Source organism: Bubalus bubalis, chromosome 10, assembly GCF_019923935.1.
Source record: "Bubalus bubalis isolate 160015118507 breed Murrah chromosome 10, NDDB_SH_1, whole genome shotgun sequence".
NCBI lineage: Eukaryota > Metazoa > Chordata > Mammalia > Artiodactyla > Bovidae > Bubalus > Bubalus bubalis.
This window is the reverse complement of record NC_059166.1, coordinates 71,065,145-71,092,594: the sequence shown is the minus strand read 5'-3', so window position 1 is coordinate 71,092,594 and position 27,450 is coordinate 71,065,145. Positions and strand designations below refer to the sequence as shown.

Below are 27,450 nucleotides of genomic sequence, written 5' to 3'. Positions count from 1 at the left end.
CAATTTGGCATTCAATATTTAGTTAAAAAAAAAAACTATTCAGATTTTATTCTGGAATTTTGACAATTTTAGCAATAGCAAAGCTCAATTTCACCTTACTTTTACCTAGCAAAAAGCAAATTAACATTTTAAGATTCCAAATGTTTTATCTGGTAAAAATGAGAATATACTTCAATCAAGAACACACCATCTAAAAAAATAGTATTGCTATCTTGTCATATGAGCTTCTCATCACATTTCTGCAGTCCCTACATGTTTAGAATAAATGTAGCATTCACATAATACTATAGTCCATGAAAAGAGTATATTCTTTTATTGTTTTTGTTCATACACATCATTTCAACCTTCAATAATAAAATTCAATAAATTTGATTCCTTAATCATAAAAACTTTACACATTATTTACATGTTGCCAAAGTCTACGCCATACAAAACATCACAAGGATTTGACTCTACACACGGTACCATCACACAGGAAGAGGAGGGGCTAATCCAGTAACATACATTCAAAGATTAACTTGTAGATGTGCACAGTGTATTTGGCACTGTTCATCAACATTAGAACACATTCCTCTCTTAAGACAGACACTATTCAGCCTTAGTCACAATATATCAGAATTTGCTATTCACATCAAAACCACCTTTCAAACTTTCTAACAATAATCAAGTGTTAAGAAACGAAACACAAATCAGAATTGGGAGTGGAATTCAAACCCTCAACCTCTTGCTAGGCTCCAAGCTGCCATCCGTAAGGCAGGCTTAATTTGATCATTTTTCCATTGTGGAGAGCGTCAGAAGAAACAATATAAAGATATTCTTCAAAACACATAAAGACAAACAACTCTTTAAAGTTTTCAGTTCTTCTTGAGAGTGCAAAGAAAGCCCTGCTAATGCATAACTAGTAGGTGATTTTGGCAGGAATTATAGAATGATTGATGTCATTCAAATTGTGGAGACTGTACTGGCAGTTGACCTCATGGAAAGAAACTGGAATGCCTACTCTGAAATCAGAATCCTTAGCAACTTGTTTTAAGGGTTTCTTCCCATCTAGGACAATGACAGACTCACGTCAGATTATAGATTTACTCTGATAGGTAACACTACACTGCTATGAAATATAAGGACAAAATAAAAATACAAAAAACTCAACTGTTCCTGTAGGGCTTTGGCTATATCGCAGTGGGTAATTTATTTGACTAACTTCAACAAATATGAAATCCCTTCACTTCAACTGGGCCCATTAAATTTAATTCATTAAAAGCATATATATTCCAGAATGTTTAAAAAAGACACATATATAAAAGGCGTAAATTCAGTCTTCAACTAAGGCCAAAAAGCCTCAATAGAACATGGATGACAGTACAGGGGGACAGAAACAAAAAAATTCTCTGGTAAAGTTTAGAGATATGATGTCGCATCACACAAAGCTTTTAGCAATAAATTAAGACTTGAAAAAAAAGTCTCACAATGTACAAAGAACTATAATGTGCAAAGTAATGTCACTGAACCAAAATTTAGTTTATAATCATTTTATTTCAAGTGTATTTTTAAAATCATAAATGGAGTTTTGGAATCCAAAGTCAAAACATTTATTCTTTATAGACTCAGAATCTGACAAGCAATTCCAGACCTTGCTTTCCAAATCCAGTGTTCTCTGCTATTTTTCAGACTGAGACCTAGTATTTAAAACTACTCCGTTCTAAACGTATCATTTTGGATAACTGTTGTGCACTTGCTGTTGATAAGATTCTTCTGAAAACAGTCCCTCAAATATATAAAGACTGGTTTCTGTCCAAGTATCAGCAGAGAGGGGAGAACTACTAAACACCTATCAAAAAATCATCTATTCATTTAAAAAATAACAAAACCAGTGCTGTTCTCTGCCATGAAAGAGAACATGCAAAATTAAATTACTTTTGTAGAACTGTGGTAATATTTTATTACCTACACAGGCCTCAATCTCACTTAAAGATCTTTTAATACAAAGTCACCATCAGGATTTACTCAGTAAAAATCCTGGGTACTAACATGGCCCTACATGTGCTATTCCAAAGAGGAACAGGTTACTTTTGAGGAAAAGAGCTGCCTTGGTAACTTCCCTCAAATGCTTATTTTAAATAAACATAGTTAATGGAAATATTTTTTTAACCAACTCTGGGTACTATCTCGCAAACAGCCCACCAAATGGAAAAGGAAATCAAAACTTTCTCTACTTATCTGGGAAGCTTTCCACGTTTACTTTTCAGATCATGACTTTTTACCTTTTTTTTGACTGTCTCAAACAATATTTAAAATTTTTAAATTCTGTATTCCAATGTAAGAGTTCTTTTTCAAATGATCGTCACAACCCAGAACACAGACAACAGAGCAACATTTTCAAGTCACATTGATAATAATGAAGAGATGAAAATGGACGGATGTCTGAAAATAGGTATTCCCTCTGCTCCAAAGGTGAGCAAACTTTTAACATGTGAACAACATGAAACTCCATCCCTCAAACTCAGAATGCTTCCATTTCATATGTCAATATATTATTCTTAAAACTTAAAGTTTGGTCACTTGGAAAAACTGAACAAAAATTACTCCCCCACCCCCCTAAACAACAAAATAGCTTTAATTGCCCCTTTCTCTCCCCAGAAAAACAGGGAAGTAGTTAGGGCTGAAGCCTTTAAATCTGAAATTTCAGCTCCTAAAACATTGCTGCAATCTGCTCAAAGGTACCAGCTCACCATGTTTCCTTCTCCACTACTTCCTCATTTATAAGTTTATTTCCACACACACATGCACACACACACACACGCACACAAACATACTCGCTCACACATACTCTTACTCTCAAGTAAGACACTTTTTTCTGTTTGTTGATAAATTATGAGGATTATGAACTAGGTGTGTACAGGGTTTCATAGGTGCTTTGTAAACATCAAAGTCACTTGAGTCCTTTTCTCCAAAAGCCTGAAATCAAATCACGCGACCAGCGAATCACTATTTCCCCAGACGCTGTTCACAGGCTGCATACTGACGAAGGGCAGAGAAAAAGTCCTCATAACTGATGTTTAGGTGGGAAGGCAAAGAGCTGGGGGAAAAAAAAAACCAAAGGAGAAAAAAGCAATTAGATGATACGCTATAATTTGGAGGAGGGGAACCAGAGGGGTAATGACCAAAAAGATTAAGAACAGAAGAAAGTAAATTACAAGCATAGAGTACATCAAACTATTTCTACTAAATGATTATTAAACTCGCTGTGAAAAAGTTCAAATAAAAATTAACCCCTCTATACATTTTTTTTTTGACATTTTAAAGGGACTTGTAAAAAGTAATTTTAATCTTAATGGAGTATAACTGACTTACAATGTTGTGTTGGTTTCAGATATACAGCCAAGTGATTCAGTTATACATACACACATTCTTTTTTAGATTCTTTTCTCATATACATTATTACAGAATATTGGGTAGAGTTTCTTGGGCTATACAGTAGGTCCTTGTTGGTTACATTCCACACTTGCTAGGTACCGATAAGTCCCAAAGATCCACCCTTACTGTGACTTTTCGTCTAAGCACCAATCTTACATCTTCATCTGCCCTCTTAAGTCTAAACAGACCACGGCCTCAAAATCTTCTTATTCTTGAATTCAACCTGTTCCCTTCAAAATCAATGGTTCCTTGCCTTTCCCATTTGTCTCAATGACACTGTAATTTATCCAGTCACTTAGGCTTAACAACTCAGGAGTCATTTCATTTCTCCTCTAGTTCTTACTGCAATCAGGAAAGTGCTAGGCCTGCAAGTGAACTTGGTAACTGGTTCTCATGAATAAGAGAATTCATAGTATATTCCTCCTAGGACCCAGAATTAAAATATATTTTTAGGCTCCTAAGTTTCTTTTTATTTCCACAGTTTCTCTCTTTTTTTTTTTTTATTTCCACATGTGCTTTATCTCATGCGGCAAATTCTATCAACAGTATTCCACAGTGTGTATTCTTTTATTTATGTCTGGGCTTTTTTTTAAATCAATATTATGTTTGTGAGATTCACCAGTGATGCATATTTTTAAAATTTGTTCATTTTCATTTTTATCCAGTTTTCCCTTCTATAAATATTCCACAAAAGCGGCATGGGACAGCAGCCGGAGCACGATGCGCCCCAGATGGAGGTAAGAAGGAGGTGAGGCATCTCATGGTCTCTCCTCCTTTTCTACCCAATGGCATCCACTTTCATGAAGTAAGTATAGCTTTTAAATGTATCAAACAGTTCATATTATTTTGCAAACTTGTTTCTTTCACTCAGTCATATTTTTGAAGGTTTATTAGGTAGATACATGTGGCTTCTACATCCGGTTTATTAAGTGTTACATATATCTCACTGTATGTGTGGGCCATAGTTTAACTATTCTACTGATGGACATTTGGTTCTTTTTTAATATTTATTTTTATTTATTTTGGCTGTGCTGGGGTCTTAGTTGCGGCATGTGAGATCTTCATTGTGGCGTGTGGAATCTTTAGTTGTGGCACCTGGGAATCTAGTTTCCTGACTAGGAAATGAACCTGGGCCCCCTGCACTGAGCTCGGAGGCTTAGCCACTGGACCACCAGGGAAGTCCCATTGGGTTACTTCTTAATTTTCTGGTATTCCTCACCGAGCTGCCCTTCTCCTTTATTTTAAATCAGGGGTCTGCAATTACAGTCCAGGAGACTGCCACCTATTTTTGTAAACAAGGCTTTACGAGATCATGGTCACACACATCTGTTGACATAATCATCCACGCTTGTTTAGCTACACCGGCATGTGTTTAGTTGCAACAGAGAACAGCAGTTCTGAAAGAGACACAGCTTCCAGGATCTAAAATATTTAGCCTCTGGCCCTTTATTCAAAAAGTTTGCCAAACTCTATTCTAAATAAGCAGTTTCATTCTCATCCATGTACCCTCATAAATTACAGGTACGGCCTCTTCAGTTGTCATGTTAGCTCATTCTTACCCAGACACAATCTACTCTAAAACATAGTTGCGAAACGAATCTTCCAAAATCACCATTCCCACTGATTTGCTACTGCCTTTCTAACAACCACACACATTCCTTATGCTTATATTTAAAGCATTCTCAATGTCAACAGTTCCAAACTATCTGATTTCACCATATACTACTAGAATCTAACACTAAAGTCTCTGCACCGGTGTGGCCAGTTACCTATTTCCTTCTAACGCGATGCTCATGTCTTGCCCCCTAGTTTTTCTTTGTTCCCTGCAGCTCACTCCCTACACTTTCTACCTTTTCTCTAATTACAAAAATTCTACCCCCTTTACACACTTTGCATCGTTACATCTTTTCTGTAGAATCAACAACTCTGGCCCACAGAGATCACTCCTGATCTCCTATGATGATTAGTTTTAATACCAAATACCTGCACAACCGCAAAATCTCCTATGTCTGAGTCATTTATATAGGTTTTTATTTTACCACTGATATGGTCAAACACCCGAGGGAAAGGATCCCATATTACAATAATTCTTCGGGAATTCCCATCACATCCAGTATGGCGCTGGGCTCAAGAAACACTTGCTGGACTGAACTAAAGTCAGTACACTTTTAACTACTTACATAATCTCAGTCAACCTGATGTGCCAGGGAAGAAAGCCTAGTGTGCTGTCCACAGGACCAAACTTCAATACTAAATCAGGGTCAGGGAAACCATTTGAACCTTGGAAAGAAAAAAAACACACATATGAAATTAATATACATTGCTTGCAAAAAAATGACCTATGGCAAATTCTGTTCATCAAACTGGTTTCTTATGTTTTCATGTATCTGTTCTCTTCAGAAACTTTATTTATACATTCCATACCCCAATTTCTTGGCACAACATATATTTTTATATCTGTTATTTCCAAATGTGGAAATTTTCTCTAAAGGCTGTTTAACTGGACTGATTACCTGACAAGGAGGGGTATTCCAACTCCCACCCATTCTACAGGTAATCCTCAAATCCCATCTATCTTTCAAGACTCAACTTATGTGTTCTCTTGGCATCCTGAGACCCTCATTGCTTTAAGGACTCAAACACTTATTCTGGCCACAGAACCAAGTAACTTCAGGGATGAAAAGCAACTTTAAAAGTTGTCTAATCTCCTTCCCTCCACATGTGTCGATTTTACAGAGCAAGACCAACTCCTAGCTATATAGTACAAAAGGGTCTCAGTATTCCCTAGAGGAAAGCCCAAGCTTCCCAGGAGGGGAAGACGAGACTGTACACCTGCCTCAACTGAGATCTGGCCATTCTTTGCTCTGCAAGCTGGTTTCCATATGAGATATGGCTTGAGAGGAAAAGGGGATAAAAATATTTCAACTACTAAAAAATAAAGTAAAATAAATCAATATAAATAATCAATGATGTAGCACAAAAGATGCTATAATCCAAGGGACACAGGTTCTAAGAGTTTCTAATAACCTCAGTTCAGCCACTAACTTTCTGGTCACAAGGTAAATGGAGAATTTACCTGAATGAATGAAAAATACATTTGAAATTGTATGGCTATAAAAGCTAACAATGGACATGAATTTATTAAAATTATTGCCTTTCTTCAAAAGGATTAAGGATAAGGCTAGTAAGCAGAGGGACCATAAAGTTAAGGCGAAAAGTTCCTAAGGAACTCTGGAAAGAAGAAACAAACTAAAGGTTTTTATAAGCAATTGAAGAAAAACAGATAAAATATAATGGTACATGTAGTATAACATGACAGAATAAGTGGTATATTTGGTATAACAGAATAGAAGGAATACTGAGAAAGGAGTCACAGATGATAGTAGTAGTATATTCCTGGGACTGATTCCTAAATAGCTGTTGAGGTCAAACTTAATATTCAAACTTAAGAGACAGTTCAAACTAAGAAGAAAGAGGAATGTTGTATGTCATTTTATTTCAATAAAACTGAAAGATAAAATAAAATAAGGCAAAATAAATTTTAAAAGAAGGTGGCAGAAGTAGAAGTTCTATTTTTAAGGACTGCCCCCCAAATCCTTTTAGATCCTCTCCTTTACCAATAATTCTGAAAGTAAAGGAGCTGACTACAAATTTTATCATCTCAAAATTATGTGGGTCTCTAAACTTTAGAAACATAATAAGTACAACAACAAAAACAACAAAATCAGGCTTTATGGTAAGAATGAGACATAGATATTCTCCTTCATACAGCATCCTTGTGAGACAAAACTAGAAACAGACATATACGACTTACTAAGTAAACTGTCTAACATATCTACATCCAAATCTGTGGATTTCTTTTGCTGCTGGGCTACTAACTGGCAGAAGTCTTGAGCAGCTCTTACAATATCTGCTTTTCCATCTTCTGGGGACAGCACCTTCACTGCCGACTGGCAATTTAAAACTGGAAGAAAAAATAAAGATATTTTAAAAAAATACCCTCTTTCAAATATATTTCAAAATCAGTTTCAAGAAAAAGTATAGTTCTTACAGTAAACAAGAATCTTTTACACCCTTCAATTTTAACATCAAAGCATACCTAGCTACTTTGCTCTGAAAGAACCTGTACATAACATTTGTGTATTTATTTACATATAGTCTTATCAAAGTGCTCAGAATGACCTTGTATCTATGAATAAATCCTCTAGAAAACAGACATTTTAGTTATAGTTCAGTTCAGTTCAGTCGTGTCCGACTCTTTGCAACCCCATGAACCACAGCACGCCAGGCCTCCCTGTCCATCACCAACTCCCAGAGTTAACCAAACTCATGTCCATTGAGTCAAGTGATGCCATCCAACCATCTCATCCTCCATCGTCCCCTTCTCCTCCTGCCCTCAATCTTTCCCAGCATCAGGGTCTTTTCAAATAAGTCAGCTCTTCACATCAGGTGGCCAAAGTATTGGAGTTTGAGCTTCAACATCAGGCCTTCCAATGAACACTCAGGACTGATCTCCTTTAGGATGGAATGGCTGGATCTCCTTGCAGTCCAACGGACTCTCAAGAGTCTTCTCCAACACCACAGTTCAAAAGCATCAATTCTTCGGTGCTCAGCTTTCTTCACAGTCCAACTCTCACATCCATACATGACCACTGGAAAAACCATAGCCTTGACTAGACGGACCTTTGTTGTCGAAGTAATGTCCCTGCTTTTTAGTTATAGGGTAACTTACAATTTCCGCCCACCCAAAATGTCATCTACAATTACAGTATCGTTAGCAATAACAGATAGAAAACAAAAATGAACGCCGTAGGAAGAAAACAAATTGCTTCAATGGAAATGAATTGTCTACAGCACACCGATCTACCTTACCAAATTCTTATTCTATGGAGCTGTTTTACATTTGATAGGATTCTAGATAACTAATAGCTCTGCCTAATTCTTGTTTATAGACATACAATTCTTTGGTAGAGATTCAATTAAACAAGTTTTGTCTCTGTTCACATATTTATTTTAATATTTTTGATCTATAAGTGTGTCAACTCTTTGGATTCTCTTTGAACAGGCTATAAAATCTACTGATTCCTGGTTGTTTGAATTAAATAAAATCTTTAACATGTATTTATTTTTTAATATGTATGAGTCATGATTTTCTTTTTCTGAAAATTATCTTTTAACCAGATGAAGAAAGAAAAGTTTAACTCTGATGATTAAAGGTAGTGATAATAAACACTAGGGCAAAATGAATAAATAAAGGAGTAATAGAATCTGCCTTGAAATAAAAAAAACATGATCTGCGTATGTTAGGTATTCAATTTTACACTCAAGCTTACCTTGATCATCTTTGTCATTACTATTTGCAAACTCTGGTGAGTATTTGGAACAATCTAAGCCCAGAAGTTCCTGCTGTTGTTTTAAAATTTCATCCATCAACCTGGAATTATTTCTTTTGAAAATACCTTAAAAAGAAAAAAAAAAGTAAATGTCAACTGGGTTAATTTATCCTCATCAATAATTAATGGATGCTTGTTATGAAAACAATACTGGATCCAGAACTGAAAAAATTCCAAATGAAGCAATGATGACTAATCCTAAACTAGAATCTAAAAGGAAAACATGACAACAAAACTGTTATTTTAAGAGTCTGGCCTTGGACTAAAGTCAAAAAAAGGACAGGAGTAACAATTCTGTGTCAATATGGATATGAGAGAAATTCAGACCTATAAAGAACTTTTCAGAGACCATTCACTTGACATCTTCATTTACAGGTTAAGAAACTAAGACCCAAGTCTCAGAAAGACCCTCACGGGATTTGTCAGAGCATTTAGAAACTGCAGCAGCGGTCCAAAGTTTCTATCTTCCTCTCTCCCAGACTACTTTCCTTACAGATTCACTCTGTGCATGCAATACTGTTACCTCAATTTGATTAGTTTTTTTTTTTTAACAATAAGAATAATATGAATTATGTAAAAAGAAGAAAAACAGAAGGGGCTGAGAGCCTGGGGGACTACAGTTCACAGGGTTGCAAAAGAGTCAGACGCAACTTAGCGACTCAACAAAGAGAACAGACAAAAGTGCAGAAATCAAAATTTAGTAAATTCAAGTAAAGCATGAAAATATACTACATACAACTCTTTCTGATCCTCCAACCATGCACATAAAAGTAAAAACTACAGTTACTATCGTATCACTGAGAAAGATGAAGGAACTATTAACAAACTTAACTAACACAGAGAGAGCTCTAATAAAAAACCATTTGGCTATTTTCAGAGAGGCCAGCTTTCTAGTGGCCACTGCCTCTTAGACCTTTATCAAGGGTTCCTTCTCTGTACTCTCAGTCAGCTCTGTCTTTAACAAAACAGCTCAAAGATCAACTGGGAGAGAGAACATAATAAATAAATATATATACAGTAACACAGAATCTGCTGAATATGCTGTATAATGCCAACTTGGTTGAGTATGGGTCTATCAGTAGTTCAAAGATAAAAGCAGTCTCTTTGGTTAAGAAAAGGCTTTGTAAAACAAACAAGACTTAAGTTGAGCTGACCTCAGAAAGTTAAGAGAAAAGAAAATGGAAAAGATAGATCATGAAGAAAAAAAGCACTGAATTCTCAAAAGACAGACTAATACTACTTTTGATTTGAGAAATCAAATGATTTGAGAAAAGGAGCAAGGGAATGGGCCTAATTTTTACTTCATTTTGCCTACCCAATGGGTAACCAACCTTTTCTGGGCAATGTATAAACGTGTAGAAATATTCATCTTTAGGAAAACCAACCTGGCAACAGTATAGAGGAGGACTGGCAGCAGACCACTGCAGCAGTCCACACATAATTTGATCAAGCAGTGAAAAAGAATTCATTGTAAAAGAAGAGCTGAGAGAATAAAGAACATGACTTGAACAGAGGTAAACACAGAAAATTCCATGGCTTTAATCCTGGGAAACAGAAAGTGATACTACTTTTAAAAAGTAGGGAAATTCTACAAAGAACTGGTTTGAAGGAAAACACTAATTTTAGATAGCTGATGATAGACGATTTAGGTGGGGTTACTGTAAAAGCGATTAAAGATATAGGGAAAGGGTGTTCATGACGGAGGTAGGTCATATAAGCTCCATGGGTAGGGCTCTGACTGTTGTGCCTACAAGAGGCTAGCACAGTGCCAAGCACAGAAAAGTGAAAGTCGCTCAGTCATGTCCGACTCTTTGCGACTCCATGGACTATACAGTCCACGGAATTCTCCAGACCAGAATACTGGAGTGGGTAGCCTTTCCCTTCTCCAGGGCATCTTCCCAACCCAGAGATCCAACTCAGGTCTCCTGTATTGCAGGCAGATTTTTTACCAGCTGAGCCACAAGGGAAGCCCAAGCACAGAACAGACACTAAACAAATAAAGGTCTGCGGAAAGACCATGACAGGTCAGAGACCTTCTTTCTTCTCAAAATCCTATCCTCATCCCAGTTTGCTTGAATTATCTTCTGGATAGGTTCCCAATCTACTCCTTGAACGGCCTCTTCTCACTCTGCACTGCATCTTTTTCCTCTTTCCATCTCTAAATGGAGACCACTCCTCAGCGTTTCTGCCTCAGCCCTCTTTCTGTCCACGTGCTCCTCCTTCTCTGGTTCTTTACGGGACTTTAAAACCCCAGCATCAGGACCAGGGTAAGATGAATGAGGCAAAACCGGGGGCAGGAAGCTGTGCGTTGCAAAAATCCTAGTAACTAAAATTAATAGTAACTTAATGTAATACCCTTAAAAATTTAAAAATAATGCAAAACATCCATGATGAACCAAATATTAAAATTTTAAGTAAAAAAAAGGATTGGCATTTGGTTCCCAACATTTTGAGTTTATTCAAACATCTAATCCCACCTTGAAGTTCTATAAGCATCTGAAAATGAACAAATCTAAAACTTGGTAGCTTATCTTTCAAAAAAACTCTCACATACTTGCATCAAGTTAAAAAAAAAAGAAATAGCACTAAAGTGTACGTACTTAGGAACAAAGCCTAAAGGAGAACAGTAAATACATAAGGTTGACGGGACAGTGGGTGATTTAAAATCACAACTGCTGTAAAGACGCTCATGTAACTTTAAAAAATCACCACCAACACCAATCAAAATAAAACACAGCCCTTCTTGTGGTTGTTTTCCTTCTAATAACATCATCAGTAGCTACCCAGTCACCCAGACATGGTCTCTGCTCTCTGGCATTACCATCACCAGCCTATCAGAATGCTAACCCTTGACTCTTCTATAGCAATGCTCCCCTGAACCTATTTCCCTTTGTCCACTGACCCCACTGTTTCAAGCAATAGTCTTCTTTATAATATTTCAACCACCCTTTGATGGGTCTTCTGCCCCTTCTAGCGTGTATCACTACAGACAGATTTTCCTTGGGTACATCTGTAAGCCTGGCACCTTCCAACTTTAACCTCTTCAATGACTCCCAAAATGCTTACAAAAATCTACAGTATTAGGAACAAACTATGCAGATGCATATTAACATTCCATGTTATGCTTCCACACTTGGTAGGTAGAAAGAATCTATGTTCATAACATAATTGAGTCTTCCAATTTCTCTATACTTCTCTACCCAGCAAATCTGATTGCTTTATATTGCCCCCATAACACCTGAAGTGACTCTAACCTTCAACCTTTGTTACCTCCCCAGCCCCACATCTGTAAAATTCTCCTAATTCTTCATGCCAGCTGAAATGTCATTTACCCTCAAGAAGCTGCTCTGAATCTCTAGCCAGATATGCCCAATTCCTCCTCTGACTTACCTCAATCTTGCAAATACAAACATCTGCTCAAACTCCTTAACAAACCAATATTCTACTTTTATTAGTTATAGCTTAACTCTCCCCCACCCACTATGAACTGTAGTCTTACTTGTGAACTTGGGTCTTATTATCTCTTTTCCCCTAAGGTGCCTTCCACGTAGCAGGAGTTCAATGTTTATTTAATAAACTGAATTATCAGTGCACAAAGTGCTACCTAATAACAATGAAACCTAAATGGACATGACACTGAATGGAATTTTTAAAAAGTTTCCAGGAACCTCTCACAATAAAAGGAGACACTTCCTTACTGCACACAGGCAGAAATGCTGTTAAAAAGGAAAATTACTACACAGAGATGCAAATACTTTTTATAAAAAAGACCTCCAGAAAGTTATTTTAAATTGAACCTTTATCTCGGCTGATTTGGATGGAAGGATGAAATTAAAAAGCAGTTTCTGAGAAGTACTAAATGCAAAAAAAAATACTAAATGCAAAGACAGATTACCAGCAAAGTAATTCATGATACCCTGCAGCCTGACTGCCATCCAGAAATCTGATTACACTCTATGGTTCTTATCTTACTGATACTTTTCATAAGCAATATTCTCGGGCTACAGTTTTCTTCAGGATTCAAAGTCTACACACACACTTCACAGAACAAGATCTGCAACAAGATATAAGAATGCCTCTGACTGAGACAGGCAATGCCTGTGGCAGTATCGTAATATATGTGGAGAGCCTTTTTCTCATATCATAATTCATCTTGTTTGCCTTCACAGAATCTAAAGCCAAAATGATGTAATAAAAATAAAGAAACCATAATAAAAGTCCTTTTATGCAAAAGGAAGCAGCACACACTTAGAAATAACTGATCTAAAAGCAGAGACATTACTTTGCCAACAAAGGTCCGTCTAGTCAAGGCTATGGTTTTTCCAGTGGTCATATATGGATGTGAGAGTTGGACTGTGAAGAAAGCTGAACGCTGAAGAATTGATGCTTTTGAACTGTGGTGTTGGAGAAGACTCTTGAGAGTCCCTTGGACTGCAAGGAGATCCAACCAGTCCATTCTGGTTGGAGATCAGTCCTAGGATTTCTTTGGAAGGAATGATGCTAAAGCTGAAACTCCAGTTACTTTGGCCACCTCATGCGAAGAGTTGACTCATTGGAAAAGCCTCTGATGCTGGGAGGGATTGGGGGCAAGAGGAGAAGGGGATGACAGAGGATGAGATGGCTGGATAGCATCACTGACTTGATGGACGTGAGTCTGAGTGAACTCCGGGAGTTGGTGATGGACAGGGAGGCCTGGCGTGCTGCGATTCATGGGGTTGCAAAGAGTCGGACACGACTGAGCGACTGAACTGAACTGAAGTGAAGGCAAAAACACTAGCAAATACTCAAATTCATGAAAAACCTGTGTTTTACAGAATTATATAAAAATGAACTGCAAGAATGATTTTATCCTGTCCTTTTACAGAGGGTTCAGCAAGGCCAAGCAACTGCCCTTGGTCAAGAGTCTAAGCCTTTGGATTGAAATCCAGGTCTCCTGACTTCCAATTATTCAGTTCAGTAACTATGTAATGCTGATAAATAGCGCTAAATTCATCTTACTATTGAATTCTGCATTTCCCTCCCCCAAAAGTTAAATGAAAATTGGCCGTTTTACAAATGAACAGAATCTTAAAAAAAAAAAAAAAACTAAGTCTAGAGCTCTTTTTAAGGTTTTTAAGAAGTTACAGGGTAACAGATACTTGAATTCTTTAAAGATGACTTAGGAATCTAAAGTTAGGGTTTTGCCATAATGATTTAAAAACTTTTACATTATGCTTGTTGCTCTACAACTGTATCTCATGCACAATTTCCCTCATGTAAACTATCTGGAAATATATATATATATAAAAAGATATATGAAAGAGCCAAAATTTTTTAAAAACACAGGAGCACATACCGGAAAGTCTACAATTTCCATGAAAGAATAAAATATTATGCTAGGAAAGCAGACCTCAGAAAGGCAACAATGTTTTTGGTATTTTTGATAAACACTATGCCAAATGTAGATCTCTTTTTATATCTTAAGAAAGAGGCTTTTTAAATTCTAGTATTAAAAACTGTGTAAGTGTAGACAACAAGGAAATGTCCCATAACCATCCATCCTAACAAACTGAATGTCCCTTAATCTCATCATCATAAAATGACTATTTCTGGTTTTTAGCATTTCCTAAGCATTTAACTTATATGCAGAATACATCATGAGAAATGCAGGGCTGGAAGAAGCACAAGCTGGAATCAAGACTGCCGGGAGAAATATCAATAACCTCAGATATGCAGATGACACCACCCTTATAGCAAAAAGTGAAGAGGAACTAGAACTAAAAAGTCTCTTGATGAAGGTGAAAGAGGAGAGTGAAAAAGTTGGCTTAAAACTCAACATTCAGAAAACAAAGATCATGACATCTGGTCCCATCACGTCATGGGAAATAGATGGGGAAACAGTGGAAACAGTGTCAGACTTTATTTTTTTGGGCTCCAAAATCACTGCAGATGATGACTGCAGCCATGAAATTAAAAGATGCTTACTCCTTGGAAGGAAAGTTATGACCAACCTAGATAGCATATTGAAAAGCAGAGATATTACTTTGCCCACAAAGGTCTGTCTAGTCAAAGCTATGGTTTTTCCAGTGGTCATGTATGGGTGTGACAGTTGGACTGTGAAGAAGGCTGAGCGCTGAAGAATTGATGCTTTTGAACTGTGGTGCTGGAGAAGACTCTTGAGAGTCCCTTGGACTGCAAGGAGATCCAACCATTCCTTCTGAAGGAGATCAGCCCTGGGATTTCTTTGGAGGGAATGATGCTGAAGCTGAAACTCCAGTCACTTTGGCCACCTCATGCGAAGAGTTGACTCATTGGAAAAGACTCTGATGCTGGGAGGGATTGGGGGCAAGAGGAGAAGGGGACGACAGAGGATGAGATGGCTGGATGGCATCACTGACTTGATGGACGTGGGTCTGAGTGAACTCCGGGAGTTGGTGATGGACAGGGAAGCCTGGCGTGCTGCGATTCATGGGGTCGCAGAGTCGGACATGACTGAGCGACTGAACTGAACTGAGGCACATCTGTGGCAACCCACTCCAGTGTTCTTGCCTGGAGAATCCCAGGGACGGGGGAGCCTGGTGGGCTGCCGTCTATGGGGTCGCACAGAGTCCGACACGACTGAAGGGATTTAGCAGCAGCAGCAGCAGGCATACCTGAACAAGCAATTTTGTATCCTGCTTCTCTCACTTGTATAACATGTATCCTTCTTTGGTGCTAATCTCATGATTATTTTAACAACTGCATTATTTAACAAAAAAGGCCTCTGAATTCAGTAAGCATTTCAAGTACAATGGGAAGCCACTGCCAAGTTTTATTTAGAGTTTGAATAATATTACCAAAAAAGTTCACTTTGTTGATGGGTAAAGAATGGATTATACAGGGACCAGATCAGAACTGAAGATAAATTAAGAGGCCACTACAGCAATAATCCAGGTGAAAAAGAATGAAAACCCAAACTTGGGAGGCTGCAAGGAAGAACCACAACCAAGTGGCAAATTTGGAATACACTCTAGAAGATCAAGGAGGCCTGATGACAGATGAGAGGTAGAACATATAAATTTTTAGCTTGAGCAGTTGGTTGGAAGGTAGTGGTTTCCCATTTTCTGAGATGAGAAATAAACCAGGAAGGCAGGGTTTGGGGTGGGGGCGCGGATTCAAGAGTACTGTTTTGGACATGTTAAGCTTTTGAGATGCCTAATAAAATAACCACGGAGATGTCAGGTAAGGAGTTAGATACAGGAGCCTGGAATTATAGAAAAGATAAGGACTGGAGATTCAAACCTGAGTGTGAGCATACTGATGATATTTAAAGCGAAAGGATTGGGAAAACTATCTGGGTCAAGAGTCAGCAAACTACTGCCACCGGAACACAGTCACACCACTCACGCACGGCCACCTTCTGACCGCAGTGGCAGAGCGGAGTGTCTGTGACAGGGACCATATGGCTCACTGAGTCTAAAATATTTACTGCCTGGCCCTTTAAGGAAGTTTTCTGACCCCTGATCTAGGAGATGGGAGAAGACAATGGCACCCCACTCCAGTACTGTTGCCCGGAAAATCCCATGGACGGAGGAGCCTGGTAGGCTGCAGTCCATGGGGTCTCGCAGAGTCAGACACGACTGAAGCGACTTAGCAGCAGCAGATCTAGGAGATAGGATGAACATCAGAAAGACAAGGGCATACATACAGCACAAACTTCTAGGACATCCCAACTTTTAGAAGTGGAGCGAACAAGCCAGAAGGAACAGGTAGTGAGACAGGAAGACATCTAAACACACATGATGTCACGGAAGCTGAGAGGGAAAATATTACAGAGTAGAATTAAGTATGCCCTACACAGGTTATGAAAAGCTATAACCAATCTAGACAGCCATATTAAAAAGCATTACTTTGCAGACAAAGGCCGTAGTCAAAACTATGATTTTTCCATTAGTCATGTATGGACGTGCTAGTTGGACCGTGAAGAAAGCTGAGCGCCTAAGAATTGATGCTTTTAAACTGTGGTGCTGGAAAAGACTTTTGAGAGTCCCTTGGACTGCAAGGAGATCAAACCAGTTTATCGTAAATCCTTAGCACATTAACCAGTCAAGAAACTGAGATTCAGAAAACCAGGAACCCACATATAGTAAGAAAAGAAAGGGGAGTCACTCAGTCGTGTCTGACTCTTTGTGACCCCATGGACTGCAGCCTACCACACTCCTCCATCCATGGGATTTTCCAGGCACGAGTACTGGAGTGGGTTGCCATTTCCTTCTCCAGAGGTCCCGACCCAGGAATCGAACCCAGGTCTCCTGCATTGTAAGCAGACGCTTTACCGTCTGAGCCACCAGGGAAGTCCTTAGACTACATATAGTAAGAGACAGATCTTAAATATTGCTTCTTCTAAAATTTATATGAACTGAAAAATCAATTCGAGAAAATGAAACTTTCAAAATATACATGTATTTCTTTTTTATATCTGAAATCTAAACTTTTGCTGTGACTATTGCTTCTCTTCAATAGAAACAGATTTTTAAAGAAATATCTAACAGCAAGTGTTTATAAGGACATGATAAAGAAAGGAAAGAAAAGCAAGATAAACACTTAACCAATCTCCTTACGATCTCTCATCTCACCAGCTAAGGAACTAAAGCAATACTTGTTTTTTTTTAAATAAATAAATACCCATCCTTTGAAATAGTCTACCTTTCTTTTTAAATGAGACACCTAAGTTATCTGGTGGTTATCCTCATTTAATTCTCTAACAATCCAATTGTAACACTATTAAAGGCAATATTCAGAGAAAACATATAAGACAATTTTTTTTAACATACCAATAAAATTTTACATGACTGAAGTACTCAGAACAAAATAAATCTCATAAGCCATTAAATAATTTTGTTTCAAGAGAAAGCCCCACAATACCTCATAGAACAATTATCCTGGCATGAGCATGCTGTAGCAAGGGGAGAGATACGTGGGACAGTGACCCAGTACAATGGAGCAAGGGCTGGGTTTTAGCTCCAGTTCTTCCAGTTCTTCAGCAAGAGAGATAGGCAAAATAAACAAGTCCTGTGGGTCTTCTAAGCCTCTGGCTGTAAATCTTAAAAATGAGATTATCTTCACAGACTCTGCTCATCTGACAAGGAAATAGTTCAACACAGAGCAGGAGCTCCATAAAATTAAGTTCAGTTGATTAAAAAAAAGTCAAGTGTGTCCTACAACTCACAGCATGAACATTCATATTAGTGGATGAAGAAAACTCTATTTACCTTTAAATACCTTTTACAAATTATCTTTATTACCTCTAGATAAGTAACACTTTACCAAGGCTTTAAGATGACCCAACATAATCAGGAATAGTACCAAGGTGCCTGGATTATGGTTATATTCTCTAATTAGTGGAAGTTGGTACAGCATAATGGTTAAGCACAAAAGCTTTGGAATAAAACCTGGTTCAAATTCTAGATCTGTCTCTTACTATATGTGGGTTCCTGGTTTTCTGAATCTCAGTTTCTTGACTGGTTAATGTGCTAAAGATTTAATGCACTTCTTTGATTAGCATCTGGTGCATAGTAAGAGTGCAACAAAGAATAATTATTACTATTAAGGAAAGGTTTGTTTTCATACATAAATCCAATACTATGGTTAAACGGAAAGCTACTCAGAAAACAAGGTCATTTCAAAAACAGGATAGAGCTTTTCAAAGACAAAGCAAAACTGGGATAGTCAAGGGAAGCTAACTAGCAGCTAATAGTGAGAATGATTTACAAGGATCTATTGATAGCTTTTGACAGGCTGCTAGCCCTTTGTAGAAAAAGGAGAGAGGACACCACAGGATGTTACGATAAATGTGAAATTGTGTATTATATTTGCAATGTACTATACGAAGGTGAAGATTAGAAATAGAATCCCTTCGAGAGAAGACAAGTACCCTAGTTTGTACTGTCTGTGTATCAAAATTTAATCACATTTATATTTAGACTTTCAACACTTCTGGCAACTCCGTATTTCAGTGTAAGGAGCACAATACTTGATAAATTTCTATTTCCCAACAGCATCTGTGTCAGTGTGCCAAATAAGTGAACTAGGGCAAACTGTGTTCATTTCCCTCCCACTATGTTAAGGCCTCTGGGTATTGGTGCTGGAAAACAAATTACAGTTCATCATCCTTACCTATAAAAACATGCAGCCTCTTCTTTCAATTCAAGGAATACATACTGACCTACTCATTACACGCAAACACCAACCTACAATCTGTAGGAAAAGCAACAGTGAGGACAGATACCATCTGCGGAGCTTACAAGCTAGTACCAAAGTTTGAGCACGTGTACATACAACTACTACTTCGCAAAATGGAGAACTTGGAGATGTACAGCATTTAAGGAGATTCAAGGCTACAGCAAGGCTAGGAACGGAGTAGCTGAGAGAGAGTACCTGAGCAGTGAGAGGATGGACTTAAAAGAGCAATGGTAGCTTTTGGACAGGCAGATAGCCATTTGCCAAGAAGAGGAAAAGAGGACACTCCAGAAGGAGGGGACATCAAGTACCTAATCATGGATAAAGTAAAAGGCATATAAAAGAATGAGAAATAGGTTGGGAAGGCTGGGAGTATACAGGGCAGATCGTTTTTAATGCTAGTGTGAAAAATCTGAACCACAAAACCATTTCAAAAGATATCTAGTATGGATTTATAACCATGGAAATAACACCAGAGAGAGTAATACAAAAGATTTGTTTTGTTGCTAAATTCTCACATAGAAGCAAATGCCTTATTCGGGATCACTCCAATTTATAGCAATAGTAAGTAATAATTAACTGCAGCACTATTTACAATTGCCAAGACAAGGAAGCAATCTAAATGTCCGTCAACAGAGGCACGGTTACAAAGATGTGGTATGTATTATATACAATAGAATACTACTCAGCCATAAAAAGGAATGAAATAGTGCTATTTACAGAAACATGGATGGACCTAGAAAGTGTCATACTGAGTCAAGTCAGTCAGTCAGAGAAAGACAAATATGATATCACTTATATGTGGAATCTAAAAAAAAATGGTATAAATGAACTTATTTACACAACTGAAAGAGAGCCACAGCTGTAGAAAATCAACTTACAGGGGGAAGGGTGGTGGGAATGGGTAAATGGGGAAACTGGGATTGACATATACACTCTGCTAGTGTTCTTGCCAGCATTCTTGCCTGGAGAATCCCAGGGACGGGGGAGCCTGGTGGGCTGCCATCTATGGGGTCGCACAGAGTTGGACATGACTGAAGTGACTTAGCAGCATATATAAAACAGATAACTAATAAGGACCCACTGTATAGCACCAGGAACACTACTCAATACTCTGTAAAGACCTATATGGGAAAAGAATCTAAAACAGAGTGGATATATGTACACGTATAACTGATTCACTTGGTTGTACACCTGAAACTAACAAAATATTGTAAATTACCTATACTTCAAATAAAACAGAAAGAAAAAATATTAACTAATAATTAAGACCCACCCAAGATCATCCTCACTTATGAAAATGAACATAAAAGATGAATAAATAATCTGATGTAATATAAGTAGTGGCACGTCCTTTCATCTGTGGTAGGGTCAAACTTCAATGTGTAAATGTATCGTGTAAGTAGCTTAATTAAAATAGAGTTGCTCAGGTCCCATTCCCCTAATTTGATCTGATCAATAACTCTGCTGAATATGTACTTTTTATGAACACTCCCAATGACTCATTCACAGATGGCCCACAGACCATGTTTTGAAAATACTGCCCTACAACAAGGTTCTCAGCATGGCACCAATACAGCTGAGCAACATGAACAGGTTCCATCCCTGAAGATGATGATACATCTCCAGGTAACCTGGATCAAGGCGTACTTTAAGGGAGATCCAGGCAAGTATAACATCCCTAAAGCTAAAACACCAAAAGCTCCAAACTCCAGTTTTTGTTCCAACCCAATTATGGTCATTGCTTAAATGATAACAGTGTAGACAAAATTGCCAAATCACCCTTCTAGAATTCTGAGCTCAAGAAATTCCTGAGAAAACAACTCAAATTTCTGACAGGTGAAAGAATTATTGTAGAAATTCTTGATTATAATCAAGAAGCAGTGCAGGTAAATGGAAATGAAAAGATCACTGTGTTTGCAGAGTCAAACCATGGTAAGTATTAATGAATTTTTTTGTCTAAGGATTAAATACAATCTAGATCTAGCTGTAATTAGAATGAATGTATATACGTGTTAGTCATGTCCAACTCTTTGCAACCCCATGGGCTGTAGTCCACCAGACTCCTCTGTCTATGGAATTCTCTAGGCAAGAATACTGAAGTGGGTTGCCAATCCCTTCTCCAGGGGATCTTCTAGACCAGGGATCGAAGCTGGCTCTCAGGGATCGAAGCTGGCTCTCCCACACTGAAGGCAGATTCTTTACCAATGAGCCACCAGGGAAGCCGAATTAGAGTGAAGGGATACAGGACAGGGAAAAATTTAAGGTGGTAAAGTAGCTCATCTCCAAGATGGCTGCCATCATCTCCACCTGAGTCCCTCCCCTTCTGCATATGCCATTTTCTCACTGAGGTCTATTTCTCCTTTTTTTTTGATTTGGGGGCTGACCTGTGGCTTCTCAGACCAACAGGATACAGGAGAAGTAACACTGCGTGGTTTCCTAAGCTAGGTCATAAGAAGCCCCACAGTTTTGGCCTTTGGCTAATTCTTTGGGAATAACTATAAAAGAAGTATGACTACCCTAAGGCCACTGTTAAATGAGGAAACTTAAGCTAGCCCTGTGAAGACAAACGACCAACCGTCCTCATCTATGCCAGCCATCACAAACCAGGTACTGAATATATGGTGTGAAACCTTTTACATCCCAGCTACTATCTGACTGTAACCTTATGATTAGAATAGACATCAAGACAGAACTGCCCACCTGAACCAAGTCAACACATAAACTGTTTTAAAACACTATGCTCTGGGGTAGACTACAAAGTTAGAGATAACCAGAACAGCTGCCCAGGTCTTTATTCTACCTCATTTCTCAACTTTTCATTACATCAGATCAGATGAGATCAGTCGCTCAGTCGTGTCCGACTCTTTGCGACCCCACGAATCACAGCATGCCAGGCCTAACTGTCCATCACCAACTCCCGGAGTTCACTCAGACTCATGTCCATCGAGTCAGTGATGCCATCCAGCCATCTCATCCTCTGTCGTCCCCTTGTCCTCTTGCCCCCAATCCCTCCCAGCATCAGAGTCTTTTCCAATGAGTCAACTCTTAGCATGAGGTGGCCAAAGTACTGGAGTTTCAGCTTTAGCATCATTCCTTCCAAAGAAATACTGGGGCTGATCTCCTTCAGAATGGACTGGTTGGATCTCCTTGCAGTCCAAGGGACTCTCAAGAGTCTTCTCCAACACCACAGTTCAAAAGCATCAATTCTTCAGTGCTCAGCCTTCTTCACAGTCCAACTCTCACATCCATACATGACCACAGGAAAAACCATAACCTTGACTAGACGGACCTTTGTTGGCAAAGTAATGTCTCTGCTTTTGAATATGCTGTCTAGGTTGGTCATAACTTTCCTTCCAAGGAGTAAGCGTCTTTTAATTTCATGGCTGCAGTCACCATCTGCAGTGATTTTGGAGCCCAGAAAAATAAAGTCTGACACTGTTTCCACTGTTTCCCCATCTATTTCCCATGAAGTGATGGGACCAGATGCCATGATCTTCGTTTTCTGAATGTGGAGCTTTAAACCAACTTTTTCACTCTCCACTTTCACTTTCATCAAGAGACTTACCTATTATATTTACTGATCTCAACACACTACTCAGTAATGCTGTTCTAGCTTCTCTAATGGGAATGCTTGCCAATAAGGAATTCCCCATTCTGTGTGTGTCACATACTGAACACTGTACTGATTACGGTAATCCAAATTCTACCTATTTTTGCAAGGTCTATCTCAGATGTCACCCCATTCCTTACTATGGACAGGGATAAGGAAGTACCATGTTCTTGGGAATACTTCTCAAGCATGTATGTTGAGAAGTAACCCTGTTCCTCGTGGATTTTTCTTTTTCTCTCTTTAAAGTCTCTGTCATCCACTAGCATTAATACATTAGCTTATAAGAATCTTTAGTAACTATCCCTGACTTTAGAATAAACTCTTTAAGAGACACAATCTCTTGTACTTCTTTGTATCCTAATGCTTTATATCACAGCAAGTACTCAATAAATGTGACATTAAAGAGTATGTCAATAGGCTTTCTAAAATAAGTTAAATATTTACATAGAAATAGGCTCAAGTGAAAGTTTGAGAAAACTGAATAGAGCTTAAGTATCTATATGCTGCTGCTGCTAAGTCGCTTCAGTCGTGTCCGACTCTGTGCGATCCCATAGATGGCAGCCCACTAGGCTCCTCCATCCATGGGATTTTCCAGTCAAGAGTACTGGAGTGGGGTGCCATTGCTTCTCCAAGTATCTATATAGTTCCCCAGAAAAAGGATAAGTTTTCTTACATAAGCACATGACTTGCACACTGACCTCCTTCATGTCTACTCAAAAGTCAACGAGGCTCAAGAGGAAGGGGACGCACGTATACTTATGGCCGATACGGCACCCACGCCAGTGCTCTTGCCTGGAGACTCCCATGGACGGAGGAGCCTGGTGGGCTGCAGTCCATGGGGTCGCAGAGTCGGACACGACTGAAGCGACTTAGCAGCAGCAGCAGCATGTTGATATACGGCAGAAATTAACACAATGCTGTAAAGCAATTATCCTTCAATTAAAAATAAATACATTTTTTTTTTAAAAGTCCATGAGGCTTTCTTTGGCCACTCTTTAAAACTGTACTCCCTACTCCACCATTGACTTTCAACATTCCTCTCCCCCTCCTCTGCTTTACTTTTCCTTACTGTATTTATGATCTAATACATTTTTCTCATTTATACTACTTGCCACACTTCCACCAAAATGTAAGTTCCATGAGCATAAGAATTTTTGTCTTTTTCACTGGCCTAGATGCCTCGTGCCTAGAACAGTATCTCCCAATTTGTCACCTGTTAAATGAATGAATCAGTCAGTCAATACCAAGGATGAGTAAATTCAAAGCCTCTTATTTCAAACAATGAAATTAACCCCTATCCCATTAAAAACTCATCAAAATTGCTTTTACAGTAGGACAAAAAGTGCTCTGAGTCCGTGCACTGAAAATGCTCCATAAAACTCTCTTTGATTATCAGTCAAGACTTGCTTAGCTTGACTTCTTCCTTTTCATTACCAATAGTTTCTTTAGCAAATACGATAGGATATTTCTGAATCACACCAGCAATTCAAGAACAGGAATTTCCAGAACAAGCAAGTGTAGCAATACTATAAACTGTGTTCTATTTAGGTATTTATTTTCCTTCTCTACTAGAACACAATGGTACTTGCTTTAAAAGAATTATTTGAATATAAGTGACTCACTTAAAGTCAATTCACCACATTGCTCAATGGCTTTAATTAATTTCCCCTCTGCTTCACTTACTTTTCCCTCAGACAATATTTCTGTTGCATTGCTCAAGCAAAGACTGTGTCGCCTTATTACGGTCTTGTGATTTCTACTGGTCTTTTGGCAAGTTACATAAAATCTCAGTACCTGAGTATATTAACTTTAACCTCACAGGGTAAGCTATCATTTGATGACGATGGGCTATGAGTCACCACCACGTTCCTTGCTGGCTGCAAGGAAGGTGATTGGTCAATCAAAGGTAACTCTAATACCCTGCAAGAGTTGCTGTCTGACCTCAACCTACCCTTTCTGACAAACCGTCACACTTAAACTTGCCTATGTGGTAAAGATTTAAGTGCTAAAAATCAAGTTGTAGTTCCTGTGAGCATACCATTAATTTAAGCTATTGAATGGAGACTAAAATATTAGTTTTCTTTCCTTCATACCAACATTCCTCAATCATTCTTACTTGGAAGGAAATGCTATTGCTTTTGGTATTTGAGTAAGACCCAAACAAAACATTTATCTCCTACTCCTTCCTCAAAGCCTGGTTTAAACACTATCTCCTCTGCAGGAACTTTGGGAGTTCCTCCAATCAGAATTTCTCTTCCTAAAGGAGATCAGTCCTGGGTGTTCACTGGAAGGACTGATGCTGAGGCTGAAACTCCAATACTTTGGCCACCTGATGCGAAGAGCTGACTCATTGGGAAAGATTGAGGGCAGGAGGAGAAGGCGATGACAGAGGATGAGATGGTTGGATGGCATCACCAACTCAATGGACATGGGTTTGGGTGGACTCTGGGAGTTGGTGATGGATAGGGAGGCCTGGAGTGCTGCGGTTCATGCGGTCACAAAGAGTCGGACACGACCCACCGACTGAACTGAACTTCTCACAGCAACTACTAACTCTCAACATCTGTTGCTCACCTTGCCAGTCCTGTGAATGCGTCTACCCCCAACAAGCCTGAGTCTATGGAACTAAATGTTAAGAATCCAAAGAATATGCCTGCTGCTGCTGCTAAGTCGCTTCAGTCGTGTCCGACTCTGTGTGACCCCACAGACGGCAGCCTACCAGGCTCCTTCGTCCATGGGATTTTCCAGGCAAGAGTACTGGAGTGGGTCGCCAGTGCCTTCTCCAAGAATATGCCTAGCACTGGGCTTTAACTTTGTAGCTACCCAATAAACGTTCAAGTTCTGTACCTACAAAAATTCCCTACAGTGAAAATTTCCTCAATCAAAATTTATGGGAGGACAAGTACTGTGTTGGCCCCTGAGGATCAAGGATCGCACAACATCCCAGGCAGCCAGGCTCTCAGGTACTTTTCATAAGCCTACTTCAAATGCCACTTGTCCTTAACCACTGAGCTGTGACTTAAAAACAGTGCTCTGGGCCTCTCTGAGGAACCACTGCGGTGTAACAAAAAGGTAAACCCGAAGGAAACTACAGACTGGCTAAAATATCAATCCTCTTCTTACTACCTTTCAAACTTTGGACAAATGTGTAAATGTTAGCGACCTCAGCTCCCACATTTGTGAAACAAGGGTATACAAACACCATCCACTTTACTAGGACGTGATAACGGGTAAGAAATATTTTTAAGTATGTACAAGGTGATGAATCGAGTTCAAAGGTTTAGCAGGTGTTCAATTAAGCCTATCTCCCCTCCTCGAAGGCGCTAGCACCGAAATTTGCACTCAAGGGCCTCGGGGCACAGAAACTCGCGGAGCCGGGAGGGCTGTGCCTAGAGGTGCGCCCCGGTACACCTGCCGGATGTGCGGGCCCCGCGGCCGGAGAGGCCCCGGTCCCCCGACCCGCTCTGGGTCTCACCTTGATGGTCGTAGACGCTAATGTAAGAGATGCCCACGGCCATACACCACACCACGAGGCTTGCGATGTCCGAGAAGCTGGGTTCCTGTTCCTCCTCCGTGATCACCAGGCCCATGTGCACAGGCAGCTTCTCCAGGGAACGGCCGTCCGCGCGCCAGCGTAGTCGCCGGTGGGCGGCGGCCGGGGCCGGTCCCCCGCGCGGATGCCGGTGGTGACGGCGGTTCCTGCCGACAGCCGGGGGCTTGCGGAGCGTGAAGCCGAGCGGCGCTAGGACCGCGGCAGAGGCGGCGCGACAGCAGCGCCGCCAGATCCAGTTCCAGGTGCCGAACCGAACGCGGAGCCAGGAGGTGAGCGTGCGGTGCAGGCAGAGCAGAGCGTGCAGCACCCGCCACACCAGCTCGTACAGCCCCGTCATACTCTCGCGGCGCCCGGGCGCCCTCCTCTCTTCCTCCCACACCCGCGGCGCGACCGCTTCTTATCCGGCCCTGCGGCCGGCGCGGGCCATCGCTCCGCGTTCCCCCGCCCCCTGCACCCAATCCCCCTTTCTACTGCCAACACCTCACCTCGCCCCCGCCGCCATCTTCCTCCTGCCTCGGCAGCCCCGCCCCAGCTAGTACATGGACAGTCGTGATTGGTCAACGTGGAACTCTGACGCGGCCTCTGAGTCCGAGGATGTGGCCCAACCCGGCGCGGGGAGGGAGGGCATGGGCCTGCGAACTAACTGGACCGAAGGCCGAGAGCGCCCCCTGGTCGTGTGGAGGCCGAGGAGTAGTAGCCCGCCTGGCGCACGTCTTCTTGATTGGAATGGGCGATTCCTGGAACCCCGCGACCCTCGGATCTTGGACGTCTTGTGCGGTCTGTCTCTTCTAACAGCCCCGCCAGAAACGGCTGCCAAAGAGTAAAAATGGCCCAAGTGGGTTGGAAATTACCAGAAAGAACCTAGGGGTAGAAAGTAGCCCTCAGCAAGTGTTGATGCTGGAGGTCAGGAAGTGCCTGAAGAGGGGGAATTGTGCCCCATAGAGAGGTCTGGCTATTGTACTTCGTTCGTCTTCTAGCCAAGGCTAATTCTTCCAAGAGAGACAATGAGGATATTTAGTAATGTCCCTGAAACTCAATGCTTTCTGCCCACTTATTCCACTCTAGACTCTATGCTTTTGCTTGCTGCTGCTGCTGCTAAGTCGCTTTAGTCGTGTCCGACTCTGTGCGACCCCATAGATGGCAGCCCACCACGCTGCCCCGTCCCTGGGATTCTCCAGGCAAGAACACTGGAGTGGGTTGCCATTTCCTTCTCCAATGTATGAAAGTGAAAAGTGAAAGTGAAGTCGCTCAGTCATGTCCGACTCTTCGCGACCCCATGG

The 27,450-nt window shown here is 40.0% G+C and overlaps 1 protein-coding gene across 1 annotated transcript; it reads right to left on the bottom strand.

Moving 5' to 3' along the window:
- Positions 1–285: 285 nt before the first annotated feature.
- On the bottom strand, positions 286–26,649 carry NUS1 (NUS1 dehydrodolichyl diphosphate synthase subunit). Its single transcript, XM_006071446.4, has 5 exons — positions 26,093–26,649; positions 8,748–8,873; positions 7,229–7,378; positions 5,595–5,694; positions 286–3,076 (listed from the first exon to the last, which is right to left on the bottom strand). The coding sequence occupies exons 1-5, from the start codon at positions 26,505–26,507 to the stop codon at positions 2,986–2,988; spliced, it is 882 nt and encodes a 293-aa protein (XP_006071508.1). The 5' UTR covers positions 26,508–26,649; the 3' UTR covers positions 286–2,985.
- Positions 26,650–27,450: the final 801 nt, after the last annotated feature.

Bases quoted from the DNA above. Each gene is read 5' to 3' on its own strand.
- NUS1 (XM_006071446.4), bottom strand. From the start codon at position 26,507: ATGACGGGGCTGTACGAGCTGGTGTGGCGGGTGCTGCACGCTCTGCTC. The intron at 8,874-26,092 runs GTGAGACCCAGA...TTTCTTTTTAAG, and splicing joins TAGCGTCTACGACCATCAAG to GTATTTTCAAAAGAAATAAT. The intron at 3,077-5,594 runs GTAAGTAGTTAA...TTTTTCCCCCAG, and splicing joins ATCAGGTTGACTGAGATTAT to CTCTTTGCCTTCCCACCTAA.